This window comes from Zosterops lateralis (assembly GCF_965231275.1).
Source record: "Zosterops lateralis genome assembly, chromosome: 2".
Lineage (NCBI taxonomy): Eukaryota > Metazoa > Chordata > Aves > Passeriformes > Zosteropidae > Zosterops > Zosterops lateralis.
This window is the reverse complement of record NC_139763.1, coordinates 79,572,363-79,587,589: the sequence shown is the minus strand read 5'-3', so window position 1 is coordinate 79,587,589 and position 15,227 is coordinate 79,572,363. Positions and strand designations below refer to the sequence as shown.

Here is a 15,227-nt window from a genome sequence, read left to right as displayed (position 1 = left end):
AATGTCCCCATGAGGATTCCCAGGTGCAACAAACCTGTGGGTTGTACTGAATGACTGATAGTAAGGAAAATAATTTAGTGTCTACACCAGAAAGGAACTTTTTAGGGTGGACAGCTCCCATGCTGACTGCTCAGTAATCCCCATCCTTCCTTGGTGGCTCACAGGCACTGCTCCAGGGCTGGAGTTGCTGTGAGAGTCAAGTGGGCAATGGTAGCATTGCCTTGGCTTGTATATCTGACTGTAACTTCCAGCCTGCAACTCCCATCCATGGAGGAGCTGGGATGTGGAAACAAGGGGCAGCAAGCCTGCCCACTTCCCTTACTTCTCAGGACCTGATGGCATGTAAAACCAAGACATCCCCCATGGATGTCCCTATGAAACATCACCCCACTTCACCCCAGAAGTAAAACACCATCCCTGCAAGTATCTTGATGGATTAGGAATTTCTAAGTGTTGGTTGGACTGATAACAGAAATTTAAGAGGTCCAAGTGTAGGTGGCCTTTTGATCCAATGGGGAGGCTTGTTGAAAGGTTGAGTAGAGTCAGAACTCCTTGTGAGTTCCCTGTCAGCTATGTGGGTTTTTCCTTAATTTTTTTAAAAAAATTTTCTTTTTTTTCCTGAAATATTGACAAGATTTTCCTCTGCTGAGGTGAGCCTCTCAGCAGCAGGCTATGGTCTAGCAGCATGACAGATGCTCAGAGTATCTTTTGGTTATTCCCCAGAGAGAGAAGCAGGAGGCATTGCAAGCAGATCTTTGATGCTGCGGATCAGAGATGGACCCTGGTGAAAACTGGAAGCTGGATGAAACAAACTGGTTGTCTCATGGTGGAATCCACCCCTTTTCCAATGTGAAAGGAGGTAGGATATGATTTCTGGCTCTTAATCCACCCAGTGAAAGTGCTGAGAGCCTTCCCAATGTGCTGCTGCTATTCGCTGTGCTTGCAGTGGTCCCAGGGGTTTTGCTGGGCTATGTCCAGAGCCAGGCAGTACTTGGTGTGAAGCTGGGAAAGGTCAGATCCAAACTGTCACACTGACACAGCCACTTGGTCCGTGGCTTGTTTTCCTTCTTTGGAGTGGACGAAAAGAAAAGAAAAGGTCCGAACACCCGTCTTTTGGCCAGCTAATGTGCCACTTGTGCTAGATATAACCACCCTCACCCTCCACTAGTAGGACCCTGCAGATGACCATGGTTGGGAAGGAGTGACAGGAAAACTCATAAAATACTCTCTTAAATAATATTTTTGTGGGAAAATTTAGGTTGGCTGCAGGGATACATGCTGTCCTGGCAATGACAGGGGGGCTGCCCCAGCTGGGGCTCCCTGTGCAAAGACTGTTCAAGGCTTCAGCCGACCTTAACCAGACACAAGACATCCTACCCCAAAGGGTTCATTGCTCTCTAGAAATTCCCTCTTTCAGGAAAGCACTTGGTGCAGATGCAATGAGTAGCCAGTAGCTCTATTTCCTCTATCAGTTCATCTCTACCTAATTTCCAGTCAGCTGTTCTTACTGGCTTTTTAATCCCCAATCCCACATTTGGCAGGAGCAGCCACAAGTGCACCAGGTCATCTTTTTACCAGAGGTCCCTGTCCCCTGGGCCAGCACAAGCTGTCCCTCCCTGGGCAAAGTTCCTTCTTTGTCTGGGATGTGCTGTGCCCCAGACTAAAACCAAAATAAACCCACAGCCTTCCAGATGGCAGCACCTTGGGAACGGAAACTCTTTGCTTTGGTAAAGCGCTCGCTTATCTCCATCTGTTTCCCTTGGCTTCCCGCTGATAGCCCAGATGCTGGGGGAAGGGAAAGGGACAAACCAAGATGTGGCATCGCCTCCCTTTCTGTGAGAGCTGAATGACATAAGTAGCTTTATGCTTTTGAACCCACAAGTAGATTTATGATTTTGAGCCCTCGGTTCAATAACCCCAGCAAAGTACCACTGGGCAATATCCTTATGATAGAACATTTGGTTCTTCTCCAGATGCCCAGCCCAGGGTGGCTCCAGGGGAACAGCACAGGGATGCTTTCTGCAGTCCACTCTTTTTTCCCATTAGAACAATCTCTGCTTCTACTGTTTCTTAAAAGTCTTTGATATGTGCATGGTCTGTGTTATTGTTTATAACTGTATTGGTTAAATGCCTGTAGACTTCAGGATTGCACCGTGCTCGTGTCTGTAAAGTAGAGGATATCAGAGTCACTGCCATCAGGAATTCATAGAAATCCAAACCAGTTGAACAATTGAATGTGTATATACACTGGCTTTCGGTTTTGTATGCAGCCTATTGCTATCCTAAATTCGTGGCTCAACTTTTCCTAACTGTTGAACCTAAGAGCATTTTACAACAGGGGCAAGATTTCTTAGAAAGGGCACAGGTATGGGATTGCTGTAGGGCATCCTGCACCTGCCCTTCTTAAATGTCCTCCTGGAGCGCTAGGAATACAGGGATACACAGATTCTAGACCAAAAGCTTTTTGGGTCAAACCCATCCATTGGAAAAATGACATGGATCATAGAGGGAAAAAAAACCTGCCACAAAATTCCCCACCCTCTGAAATTCAAGGTTTTTAAAATTTCCATTGGGTTTTTCAATTTAGCAGAACTTTTGACATTGCATGTAATGTTTGAAAATAGCAGAATCCCCATGACCTTCAAGGCACAAATGGAATTCAACACTTGGCCACATGTTCCTGTGTGGTTGTGGATCTTACTGGCACTGAGGGATCTGTGTGTGTTGTGCTCCGCAGCTGGGAGCAGACAAGATTGGGTAGGCTCATTTATGGGATGCAAAATAAATTCCTACGAGTTTTTGGTGAGAGATGCCACCAGCTTAGGGATTTCCAGAGCCTGTGGTCTCACCTGTCAAAGGCACTGAGTTACTGCAGTGCTGTTATCAGATGACTCAAAGGTTGGGTCAGCCTCTGAATAATTCTTGCTCCTGCTGGTTAAATCTTCTTCAGCTGCTGTTGTTGGAGGAGACTGTAGCATATAGGAAAGCTTTGCTGCAGGCAGGGTGCTCTTGGCCATGCCCTGAGCACTGGGTAAATTGAAGAAAGGGAGTGAAGAGCTGTGGTATGGACAAAGAGCAGCACTACCGGGGATCCCAGGGAGGGTACAGACGGGGCAGTGGAGCTTTTGCTCTTCAGGATTCATCCTGACAAGTCTCTGTCTTGAGCTGGTTCTGAGGTTTTTCAGTAAAGGCTGAATTAAAAGAAAACCCATAACATGCACAGGAAAGCTGTCAGGGTGAACTGAAAGCAAGCTGAGCAGGGGCTTATCTACAGTGTAATTAGAACAGTGTTGTCACCCCATCTGTCCTCATCTACCTCTCCAGATGACTTCCCTAGCATTTGTTCTTCTTCCCTCAGACAATGAGCTCTCTGATGGTGCCCCAGCCCTCTTTGCTCTGGATCAGCTGGGTAAGTCCATGCATGACCATTTTCCTCTGCCTGGGTGTTTTTTTTTTTTTTTTTTTTTTTTTTTTTTTTTTTTTTTTTTTTTTTATGATGAGTAATTAGGAGATGACTTAAACAACAGGGCAGCTGTTAAATGCTTTTAAATTTATCAGCACCAATGCCTCCTTTCTGTGCTGTTTTTGAATGCCATCCATCAGAGGGATGGAATAGCTTGACACTAGATGTGTTTGATAGGTTTCTGTGTTAAATTGATGCAGGTTTTTTTTCCCCTTAGGAGAAAAGCTGTTACCTTTCTGGAGCAGAGTACTATAGGATGCTGTTGTTTCTTGCCTGGGGGTTTGAGGCTTAGCCAGTGGCTGGTACTGGAGTTTCTGTGACTTTGTGGCACCTTGCAAAATGATGAGGGATTTTTCTTCACCCAGGAGGCAGAAGTAGAAATGTGTAAAGCAGGAGAGAAGCGTAAGACAGAGAGAAAACCTCAAATGAGCAATGGAAGCTGAAGGCTTCAGAGGCTGAATCCATGGGGAAACCTCATCTGGCAGTAATCTCCCCTTAATCCCAGGGCCAAGGTCAAAAGAGATGTGATTCTCAGGATGAGTTAGAGGTGTTCTAGGTAAGGTGTGGTGATGACTTGAGCTGCAGGATGGGAAGCTTCTGAAGCAGGGCTACTGGCCACCCAGCACTGGAGGTCTGATGTGCACGGAAAGGGGGAAATGGCACAAATTGGGTGAGGCTAGAAGGGACCACAGTGGGGTCATCTGATCCAACCTCCCTGCTCAAGTGCCATAAATTGCACAGAGTTGCATTCAGATCAAAAATATCTCCAGTGAGGGAGATCCTCCAACCTCTCTGGGCAATCTGTTCCAGTGCTTGGTCACCCACACAGTAAAGAAGTTTTTTCTCATATTCAGGTGGAACTTCCTGTGCATCATTTTCTGCCTGTTGTGGCTTGTGCTATTGCTTGGCTTCACTGAGAAGAGCCTGGCTCTGTCCTCTTGACACCCTCCCTTCAGATACTCATAGACATTGATAAGCTCACGTCTCAGTCTTCTCTTCACGAGGCTGAACAGGCCCTCAGCCAATCCTTGTAAGAGAGATGCTCCAGTCCCTTAATCCTTTTTGTAGCCCTCTGCTGTATCTGCTCCAGGAGCTCTACATCTCTCTTGTACTAAGGAGCCCAGAGCTGACCACCTCCCAACCCCTCCTGAGAAGAACATGCTGGAAAGTGTGAAATAAGGTGTGCTGGGATATATGCCAGTCTCAGGAGTAGGTACTGTGCCTTGCTCTTTAGCAATATGCTGGGAACTGCCCCAGCACACTCTATCTTGACATGACCGAGCACTGGCCCTTCCTCACAAGGAAAACGCACCCTCCTCTTCATTTTCAGGGCAAGAAATTCCCCATGTTTGGAGACACTCAAAAGCTCTCTAGACATGGATCTGGGAAATGGGCGGTAGGTGGCCCTGCTTGAGCGGGGAATTGGACCAGATGAACTCCAGATATCTCTGTTCAACTCAACCTCTCTGTGATTTTGTGGCTACCCTGATGCTCTTGAAACCCACCTTGACCCCAGTAAAGATGATCCACATGCACCCACTGGGTACTCACCATGTATGGCACTGGTGGAAACTTGGGATCAGAGGTAAAACTGCAGGAGCCCAGAGAGTGGTTTTTATCAAAAATAGCTATTTCCAATGTGTATTTCTGCTGCTAGGAGACAAGTTCTTGAAAAAAAATTCCTAGAAATACAAAAATGCTTAAAAACTGTGTGGTGCCTCACTGGTTCTAGAATGAGTGGCTCATCGAGGGGTTGTCCTCACTGCCAGTGAGGATATACACTTGATCACATTTTAGAATAGTCCATGTGAGCTCTCTCCACTTGGTGTCAGGATAGAGACTGCTCTGACATGCATTCACCCAGAGGAGTGTCTTAGCAGGGAGTGGGAATAAAGCCAATAGCCTTCCTTTGGCTGCTTCATTCATTACCAGATTGTGGTTAAAACATGTCAAATAACTTAAAAAATACATTTTCTGTGACAGAACTCAGACCAGCTCCTTTTATCCTCTTGGTCTTTCTCTTATTCCTTGAACAGAGTCTTTCCTCAGTGGCATGTGCCTAACCTTGGCAAACCCTTCAGATCTTACTATAAAGTGACAAAGAAAAGGCTCCCTGTCCCAAATAACAAGTCGTGGTTGATTTTAGGAGGAACTCCTCGGACACTACTTTTCTCTGCACAAGAATTTAGACATCCCTCAGCCTGGAAAAGATTATCCAAACCACTGCTTGTATCACCTTACAATTCCACTCTGCTTTCCAAACACAGCACAAGACGTGATTACTCCATCCAAGGCAGACAAGACAGACAAAGGATATGAGATAGTAGAACAAGTAATGGAAATATGATTTCTCCCCTTGCCTTCCTCCCAGCTGGTGAGTTTTCAGCTGGATCAGTCCCCTGACCTAAGTCAGGCACAGCTGTCTGGTTTGCAGTTCCAGGTAAGACCAAGCACAGGTTGGAGAGGTAGAGGACAAGACCATTCCAGTAGCACCTTGGATTTAGGTTGTGAAGTGATTGTGTAACCAAAGAATAACAGGTCAAAAATACTCAGCCCTGGTCAAACCAACCACATGAACAGCAGGAGTTATTAGTAGAAGAGCACCAGATAAAGGAGTATTAGAATAACAACATGCTGAGATAAAACATCAATATTGTAATAAAGCATCATCAGCATAAAAATCACAGAAAGGCAGGTCTGAGCAGGTCTTCAGGAAGACAGCTACATCCCACTTCTGCCCGGAGGCAGGGACTGTGGCTCCTGTTCACCCATCACTCTGCATGCAGGACCAACTCATCCTAGCAGTTTTCCCAGGCAACTCACCCCAGTGCTTTGCTGCCCTGGAAGGGTTTCCTCAGTACAAAATTAAAAGTTATTATTATGAATATAAATTTATAATATTATTTTATATATAATTATAGGGATTGTTTTATATGCTATTATTATAAATATAAATTATTTTCCATAATTAAAGCCAAAGGCAGGCATAAGGAGGAAAAAGGCCTTCCATGGGTCAGACTGAGTTTCTTGCCCACTCTGCAGGGGCTGAAGGGGGCATCTAATGGAGGATCACTGGAGTGTATCTCTTTTTTCCTGCTCATCATGTCTTCCTTGACCTCTAGTCCTGTGTCCAGCTTCCTGTCAGCTTGTCCCAGCTTGCTGTCAACTGCAAATGTAAAAAGCTGTGCTTGGATTTTGCATTATTTGTGGAAACACTGACTGGGACCAGATTCATGAGAGGTTTTTTTGCAGCACATCATACCATAGTAACTCTAGTAACCTCTAAGAAAAGTTTTGACCAGTCACGCATCCATCTTTTCGTATTTTATTGTAGTCCAGGTGTTCCTATCTTGTGTATAGTGACACCGTATGACACGGTACCAGAAGTCACACTTATGCACCAACATATACAGATGAACCTTCTCATTCATCTACCAGTTTTATCACCTCATTCCAGCAGGTCAGATGAGTCTGACAGCTCTGTTCTTGCTGAATCTGGGCTAGATGTTACTCATACTCTCCTTTCCTACATGTTTGCAAAATTTTTAGTGATTCCAAAGCTTCCAATGATGGAATGAATGGGAAATCCCTTCCGAGCTCTTCTTTCTCTCCTTGTCTTAGAGATTTGTGCTCTGCTTTGCCATGCCCAACCTTTGAAAACCTCTCTGTGGTCTGCTGCTGTTTAAGTCAGTCCATGGCTCACCTGTACCTTGTGCAGTGAGAACACTTCTGACATTCCCTGGAGAAATACCCGGCAAGGGAGGCAAAAGTGACTGAGGGAAAGAGCAGCTTCCATGAAAGCAAGCTCTGAGTAAACTACAGTTCAATTAGGTGGAAAAAAAAATGCTTGAAGGAAGGTACAGTAGCAGTACAAGAATTATGAATGGCATAAAAGTAAATAAGTGTAAGAGAGACATAGACATCGTGGATGTAGTCCAACAAAGAAGAGACTGTGGTACTTTTCCTGTCAGCAAAGGCTGAGAGAGCTGAGTCTCACCAGCATAGAGAAGGAATGGCTCGGGGGATCTCCTCAATGTGTATAAATACCTGTAGGAAGGTTGTAATCAGACTCTCTTCAGTGGTGCACAGTGCCAGGACCAGAGGCAATGGACACAAACAGAAACACAGGAGGTTCCCTCTGAATATCAGGAAACAGTTTTTTTTCTGTCACGGCGACTGTGCACTGACACATATTTCTCTGGGAGATTGTGGACTTTCCATCCTTGCAGTCATTCCAAAGCCATCTGGACATGGTCCTGGGAAATAGGTTCTAGGTGGTCCTGCCTAAACAGGGTGGTTAGACCAGATGACCTGCTGAGCCCTTTCTGACCTCAATCAGTCTGAGATTCTGTGAAAGAGGGAAAGGCTCAAAGCAGCCCAAAGGAAGTATGTCTTCACTCAGCACACAGTTCCACCGTGCAGCTTGCTGCCACAGAATGTCCAGGGTGCCAAAAGTATGAATGGGCTCAAAAAGTGATTACAAAACATCATGGGAGAAAGGTCCATGAAGGGCGGTCAAACTTGATGATGCAGCTAGAACTTCTGGCTCAGGAAGGAAAATGGGATCATGTACTAGAGGAAATAGCACTTGCGATGTTCTGTGTATTTTCTCTACAGTCACCTACTTGAGAGGACAGTAGGAGCTCTGAAACTTTGCAATAATCCAGTGTGGTCCTTCTTGTCTTAGGTTAACAGTGACTAACCAGAAGAAAAAAAAAAAAACAACCCAACAAAAACAAACCACCCTTTCCTTTCTTCATCTTCTCTCCCACAGCTTTAACTGCTGGATTTCAGCAGATATGAATCAGATGGTGACTCTTGTGTTCCTTTTGTTCTGTAAATGATTAAAACAGAACATTTCACACTTGCTTTGCGTCCCAGCAGAGAAACGCTACATTTTCTCCTTGGCAAATCCTGAGGTGGAATTTCTGGCTAAGGAGAAAGTGAGATCAGGGAGAGAAAAACTATCCCAACAGAGGAACATATGCAGACTGCTTTTCTGTCTCTCTCGTGCTTGGCATATCTTCTCCCCATTTTCCATTTCCTCATCCCTCCTCTCTTTTCTACCTCCTTCCCACCCCACTGGCATTTTTTTCTGCTTGCTGCTTAAAGATGATTTAATTGAATATCAGAAAAAAAAGGAAGCAGACTGAATAAAAAATGCGAGGTGAAAGCCCCCAGCGCAGAAAGTCCTGGGCAGAGTAATGAGAATGTGATGAAATGGAAAAATAAAGTGGGAGTGGGGGGTATGAATCTTACCCTGCCAAAATCGAGAAGAATATGTATGGGAGATGCAATATATCAGTGGAAATCCCTAGGACCTGCGGCTCACATTTCCCGACAGCCGACCAGGGGAGAAATTAGCTGGCTGTGCTATTTATAAGTGCACCCTGGGCATGGTCAGCTGCTGGAGGAGGTTCCCCACAACAGCAGCTTGCAGGAAATACTGCTTTGGTGATACTGTCTGCCTGGGGAATAAACACGCCCAGAAACAAAATCCCATGGGATATAAAAGGGAAGGAAAGAAAAAGCCCTGGTCCCTGCCCTGCTTCTTCCCACTGCTTCATAACCATCCAGCTGTTTTTTTTTCTTTGTTGTCCTGACCTCATCCCACACTGGAGCGAATCCAGAGAGCGAGTGCTCTGCTTAGCTGCCTTCTGCCAGAAACCAAAGAGGTCAAGTTATTAGAGAAAAATGAAAGCTCTTTGGCAGAACTGGAAAAACAGATGTGCAGAGATATTTCTGCTGCTTCCAAATACAATTCTGCCTATGAAATGTGTATCAGAGGCGATCTGATAAATGTGCATCGTTGTCGTGGTAGAAATCTTAACAGTGGCTAGTTATTTAGCAGGATGGTTTCTTTGGGGCTCCAGGTTTACTGGAGCTGAGTTTACTGGCTGCCAGGTTACAAGATTACTTAAAAACCTTCTGCAGATTTAGAAGGTGGTGCTCCAATGCTGCAAGAGGATCTGCCTCTGCCCAGTAGCTAGAAGTCTCTGCAGGGCAGGTAAAGCCTGTGACTATCAAGAAGAGAGAGAATATTCTCCACCTGAGGTATGGGAAGGACATCTTTTATGTCAAAGGCTTTGTGGCTTTTATTTACTAAATTTGCCTGAGTGGAAGTTTCTGTGCAGTGTATTCTGATTTCTTGATTCAGCTCTTACTGTGGTCTCTGCATTGCAGGGCAGCTATTTGTGCCATCCCCAGAGGTGGTGTTAACGGGGTTGGAACCCTCTGGCTGCCCATCAGCCACTGTTGAAAGCAGCAGCGACAGCAAGAAGTGGAATTGTGTGCAGGCATTTGGGGTTGCCGCAGTGTCAGGCGGAGTGGGACAATTATTTGTTTGCTTGCAGCATTTGGAATCTGTGGGATTACACGCATGGTTGGCTGCAAATGTAACGAGCATCAATACCCGGGTGTGCTCGTGGTTTGGGATGGCTACATCCCTGCTGCAGGGCCTCAGAGGTCCAGCCCCAGGTCTGTCAGTAGCAATTGCTCAGAGCTCCCCAGCCAGCAGGTCTTTGGGATGGTGTAGGGATGCTGAGTGATATAGAGGGCTGCTAAGGACCAAGCCATGGTGGCACCTGGAAATGCTTCTCCCTTCCCATGTAGCTCACCAAAATGCTTGGGATATCCATGAGAGGTGTTTGTTTTCCCTAGCAGGGTATAGAGACATGGGATGTGTGGATAATGTGGGTCTCCTGAATCCATGGCTATCAGGGAGTGAACAGAGATGGCACTGTCATATCCTGAAAACAGATATCACTGTCATATCATATCTGCTGACCTTACAACTGGAGCTCTGGTGACACTTGGTCTTGGTTGAGCAGGTTAGAACCAAAAGGGGTGAAAAATTAAATAATTTCCTTCCCCAAATTCCTTAGAAGGATGACATAAAAAACCAAACACACAAAGAAATATAAAAATATTGTAGCTATTCCCAAATTGAGGGAACAATATATTTTAATAAAATATATAAGTAAACTAATTACTAAGTATATATGAAATTTGTTAAAATATTGGAGCTGCAAAGCTGCATCAGTGGCAGTTGCCTTGCCCTCCAGGGCAGACTCAGCTCCCCAGAGGTTATCAGATATATCAAACCACAAGAGAACTTCCTCCCCAAACTCCCTCTCCTATCTGTCATCCTTTGTGGCCACTTACCAGTTTATCAAATCAAAATGGAATTGAACAGGAAAGATTTTGCAATCACGTGGAAACACACACCGGAAAATGAATAACATGAGAGAAAATTGAAACAATACTTTTACTTCAGCAGGAAAAAAAGGGTCTTTTCCTTGGGAACATAACAACATGGTTCACCAGGTTCTTGCAATTCTACTGAAAGACAAGATGGCATATAATTTTTTCCTGAAATATTTGTTCTTCTAGCACAAAAATCACCACTGTTCACCATGCATCAGTAGCTGAAAGGGGAGCACAAACCCTGGGACCAGAATGAGAAACAAAATAAGCCCTTGAGCAGGTTGGATCTGCTTGGCCAAGGGCAGTACAGCCAGATTGCCCCCATGACACAGACTGGGAAGCAGAATAACCAAAATAATGTGTCTCATTTTGCCCAACCAAATGATAAAGTTGGAACATGACAAAAAGTAGCTTTTGAATTGTCCCTTTGAACTGGACTCAGCGGATGATCTGGACAGCAGTGCCCTCATCTCTCTTCATCTGCCACAGTGAAAAGGTACTTAATAAGCAAGGGCAAAATTTCTCTTTCATTTTATAGTTGAGCTGGTTCATGGCTCACCTGTGCTTATAAGAAAAGCTAACCTCTCTGGGGGAAGTAGGAAAATCTGAAAAATCCAAGGCAAATTCCTCTTGGGGCCTGAGGTGTCTAACTCTATTGCCAAGGTTCCCCATGAATTTGCAGAGGATTTGGGCATTCAGAAACCTGAATTTGGGCTTAATCTTCCCCCAGATACTCAGGGCAGCTGCAGATGACAAAGGAACTGAACATCTATCTCTAATCCAAGCCTGGTACACTAAGCACTGGCCTGTATTTTTTCTCCTGAAGAGGTCAAGGATGTGATGGTTCCCCTTGCCCCCACCTCAAAAAGCAGCATATTTGCAATTTGCTGCTCCCCTGTTTGAGCATAACTCCAGCCTGTATTAGGTGACTTCAGGGAGATGGGTAAAAGGTGCTTCAGTTTCAAAGCTTCAGAGAGACACGGCAGGGACAACACCTGGCTGGCACCTTGCCTTGCCCACAGGCATGGAGGGAAGGGCACCTCTGAGGATGCCCAGCTCCCATGGCAAACATTGTTCTGAGGTAACTTCTGTCGTGGCAGATGCACAGACGCAGGAACTGAGAAACTTTATTTCACCACCAATATCTTTTCCTTCTTTGCCTGTTCCCATATCCTATATTTTCCCTGTGTCTTGCATCTGAGCAAAAAACAGACTTTGAGCAAAGCTGGGTTTTGTGATGCAAAAAAAGCAATGCCTCAGACTGCTGTGAACCACAGCACTTTCCCAGTTCCTGGAGCTGCTGGGAGTCCTCTCTGCATCACATCCAGCCCTGTGGCCACGGCACTGGGCCAGCTCCTGTCTTGCTGTGCCCCTTTATGGGGCTGTGGTGACAGTGACTGGATTCTTCTTCACCCTATTGCTACATTTCTTCCTACCTGTCTTTATCCATTTGACACAGTATTGAGGAGGGAGAAGCCACCATCAGTGCCTGGGAGAAAGAAGTACAAACACAATGGACAATCCTGGCATCACTGGGTAGCTTGCTGCACTGAAAGAGGCTCAAGAACTGAGATGGCAAAACCCAAGCAGTGTCCCAAAAGATGCCTACCCTATGGGGCAGTGCTGGGAATAGGGTGTGTTGGGATTACCTAACACGGCTGCAGGGATGGGAAAGGAGAACACCAGAGGAGCTCCTCTGCCATGTCCTCTCTGTCAAACCTTGGCAGCAGGGCAGGGGTGGTCTGGGGATATGGAGCAGTGGGTCACTGCAGTCCTCATGGACGCTCATCCCGTGGAGCTGCTGTGCCAAAGCACAAAGGCGTGTGATGGAGCGGGGCAAGGGACAGCAGGGCAAGGGGCTGCGCTCGGGAACGGGGAGCTGCGTTTAGGAACGAAATGATATCCCCAGTCAATGTCCGAACAGCCATCGGCTCCTCCATGCACGGGGAGAAGCCAGAGCTCTGGGAGAGGAGGAGGATCCTCAGGGTTAATTCACGGACTTGGGAGCCGGCGCAGGGGACCAGGCAGCCTGTGCCGATCCCTAGGTGGGGATTTAGATCCCGAGCATCCCCAGACTCGGGGCAGGGCAGTGGCGCTGCCACACCGGCTCATCCCGGGCGTAGCCGGGCGTCTCCCGCGGCTCCGGGCGGGGCTGCGAACCTCCCCCGAGCGAGCCCCCGCCACAGCCCCGGCAGGAGGGGCGGGAGGGGCGGGCAGACACCGCCCCGCGCCGGGAGGAGCCCGGGCCGGCCCCGTCCCCCTGTCCCCGCCCCGGCTGTCCCGGCCCGCCCCGGTGGCTGTCCCGGCCCTCGGCGGGCGGCGGAGCGCCGGGGGGCGGCGGAGCGGCGCGGATGGCCGCGGTGCTGCCGGGGACGGCGGGGCGCGGAGCCGGAGGTAAGGCGGGGAAGGGAGGCGGTGTCCGTGTGTCCCCGCTCGGGTGCGTGTCCGGGGGTCCGTGTCTGAGCACACGCGTGTCCGTGCCGGGGCTGCGGGCTCCACGTGTGTCCGGGCTGTGCGGGGCTCCCTGCGGGATGTCGCTATTCCTGCCCGCCCGTAGCGCTGCCGAGCCCCGCTGCCTTCCCGGGGATGCGGGCGGGCCTGGGCTGCCGGGCACAGCGCCCGGGGCTCTCGGGCTGCGGGGAGCGGGGCCGGCTCCGCGCTCCGTTAGACCCGGGCTGCTGCTCCCTCCTCCCGGAGTGCTGCCCGGGAATCCGCCCCGCTCCGGGAGGGCAGGGCGAGCCCCGGCACAGCCGCGGTCGGAGCGGGGTGTCCGCAGGATGTGCTGGGGGAGGAACGCCCCGGGGGTCCGGCGCTCCCGGGAGGAGCGGAGGAAGCGCCGGGAATGTTTCCAGCGGCCCCGCGGTCCCGGCGCCGGGCTGTCACCCACCGGGAGCGGCCCCGGGGCGGACACCGGGACACGGGCACTGTCCCCACGTCCTGGCCCGGCCCGCGGGGCCGCAGGGGACACGCCGGGGACACGCCGGGGACACGCCGGGGGGGCTCCCACGCCGGAGAGCGCTTCCTCGCGGTGTTGTTGTTGCAGGGGGATGGATGATGGTGAGAGGGAACTTTTTTATATTTAACCTTCCCACCCATGCAGGGAACAAAGATAAACTCCCTTAAAAAAAAAAAAAAAAAAAAAAAAAAAAAAAAAAAAAAAAAAAAGAAAAAAAACATCAGCACTGAAAGGAAAAAAAAAAAAAAAAAACAAACCAAGGGGGAAAAAAAAAAAAAACCACCAAAAAAACACCCCCAAAAAACCCCACGACGTGAATTTAACCCGAATCCTCCTGCCAGGTTTTGTGATTCATAGCTGTAAGTACAGGAAGGTCGCTGCTTGGGCTTTTTCCTCTTTCGATGGAAAAAGTTGGGGTTTTTTGTTTTGTTTTTTTTTTTACTCTTTCCCGGTGCTGTGTGAACATCCCAGAGCTGTGGGCAGCTGCTGCCAGGGATGAGCATCTGGTGGCTGGGGGTCTGCCAGGCCCTTCTTCTGCATCCACTGAGTACAGGCTATACCTTTTTATGTATGTTTTTAAATGACATTTTTATGAAATAAGCATAAAAGCTTCTTAAGAGAAGAGTGGCAGTGGACATGAGTCCTGTGAATTTTCTTGGCAGCGCCATTCCTGCTAACAGGTGTGCATGTATGTAGTTATATATAGATAGTAAAAATATATAGAAATACATGTGGCTATATGTTTATGTGTTTTTTTTATATTTACATACATTTATAGACATATGTGGCTGCATATATGATATATAAATAAAATACAGACCACGTGGATATATTTACTTTTATGCATATATATATATGTGTATGTATACATAGTAATTTCTAATGGCCAGAAAAGCTTTTCCAGGAGTTCTATAAATACCTTATCAAGAAATGTCTGAGTGGCGAGGGCAGGGAATGTTGGGTGGGCAAGAGCCCATGGTAAAACCCTCTCTGGAGCTGTGCTGGGTGCATGGTCTGGCCCTGCATGGAGGGTCCATGTCCTGCCCAGCCTTCCTGATCCCCAGGCACAACTGGATGAATTTGGGGAGGCTGGTTTCATGTTGTTAAATAGGGGAGGTATGTGCCCCACATTGTTGCTGGGCTGGGCCTCCCAGTTCCCCCAATCACCTGCATGTCCATTCTCATCTGTCCTGATGTCCATTGCTCCCCTTTTCTCTCTGTCAGCGTTCGGCAGAGGAAACTTTGCTTTCCCTCTTCTTTTGGAAAGCACTGAGCTGCTGGAGAAGGGCAGCTTCAATCCAAAGGGGCACGTGTGGCCTCTCCTAAGTCCAAATATCTGCAGGATTGGTGACAGGAGTGAGGGCAGTTTTCAAGTCCTGGCCTTCCTTGGCGATCTGGACCAACCCTCTACACATGAGTCCCTGGATGGAGGATGGATGAATGGATACAGCTCTGGTGCTCCTTGCAAGAGCTCCTGTGTGAGGAAACACCAGCACAGAGCCAGAGGCTTTGCATTTCTCCAGCAAAGACACACCTGAGGGGGTTGGAAGGGGTCCCAGCAGCAGCCTGCAGAGGGTCAGGCACAACCAGACTCTGTGCCCA

At 47.9% G+C, this 15,227-nt stretch overlaps 1 protein-coding gene across 2 annotated transcripts in view; it reads left to right on the top strand.

Annotated features, from left to right (window-relative positions):
• Positions 1–774: 774 nt before the first annotated feature.
• Positions 775–15,227, top strand: part of AMOTL1 (angiomotin like 1) — a gene marked incomplete at its 5' end in the record, with an annotated part of 66,104 nt that continues 51,651 nt past the window's right edge. Inside the window, 2 exons of one of the 2 annotated variants that reach the window (XM_083854615.1) lie at positions 775–859; positions 3,359–3,409. In XM_083854615.1, coding sequence (XP_083710741.1) covers positions 775–859; positions 3,359–3,409 — 136 coding nt within the window. Of the gene's footprint in view, positions 860–3,358; positions 3,410–13,020; positions 13,064–15,227 lie in introns of those variants that run through there. The other variant, XM_083854616.1, reaches the window with a different exon arrangement.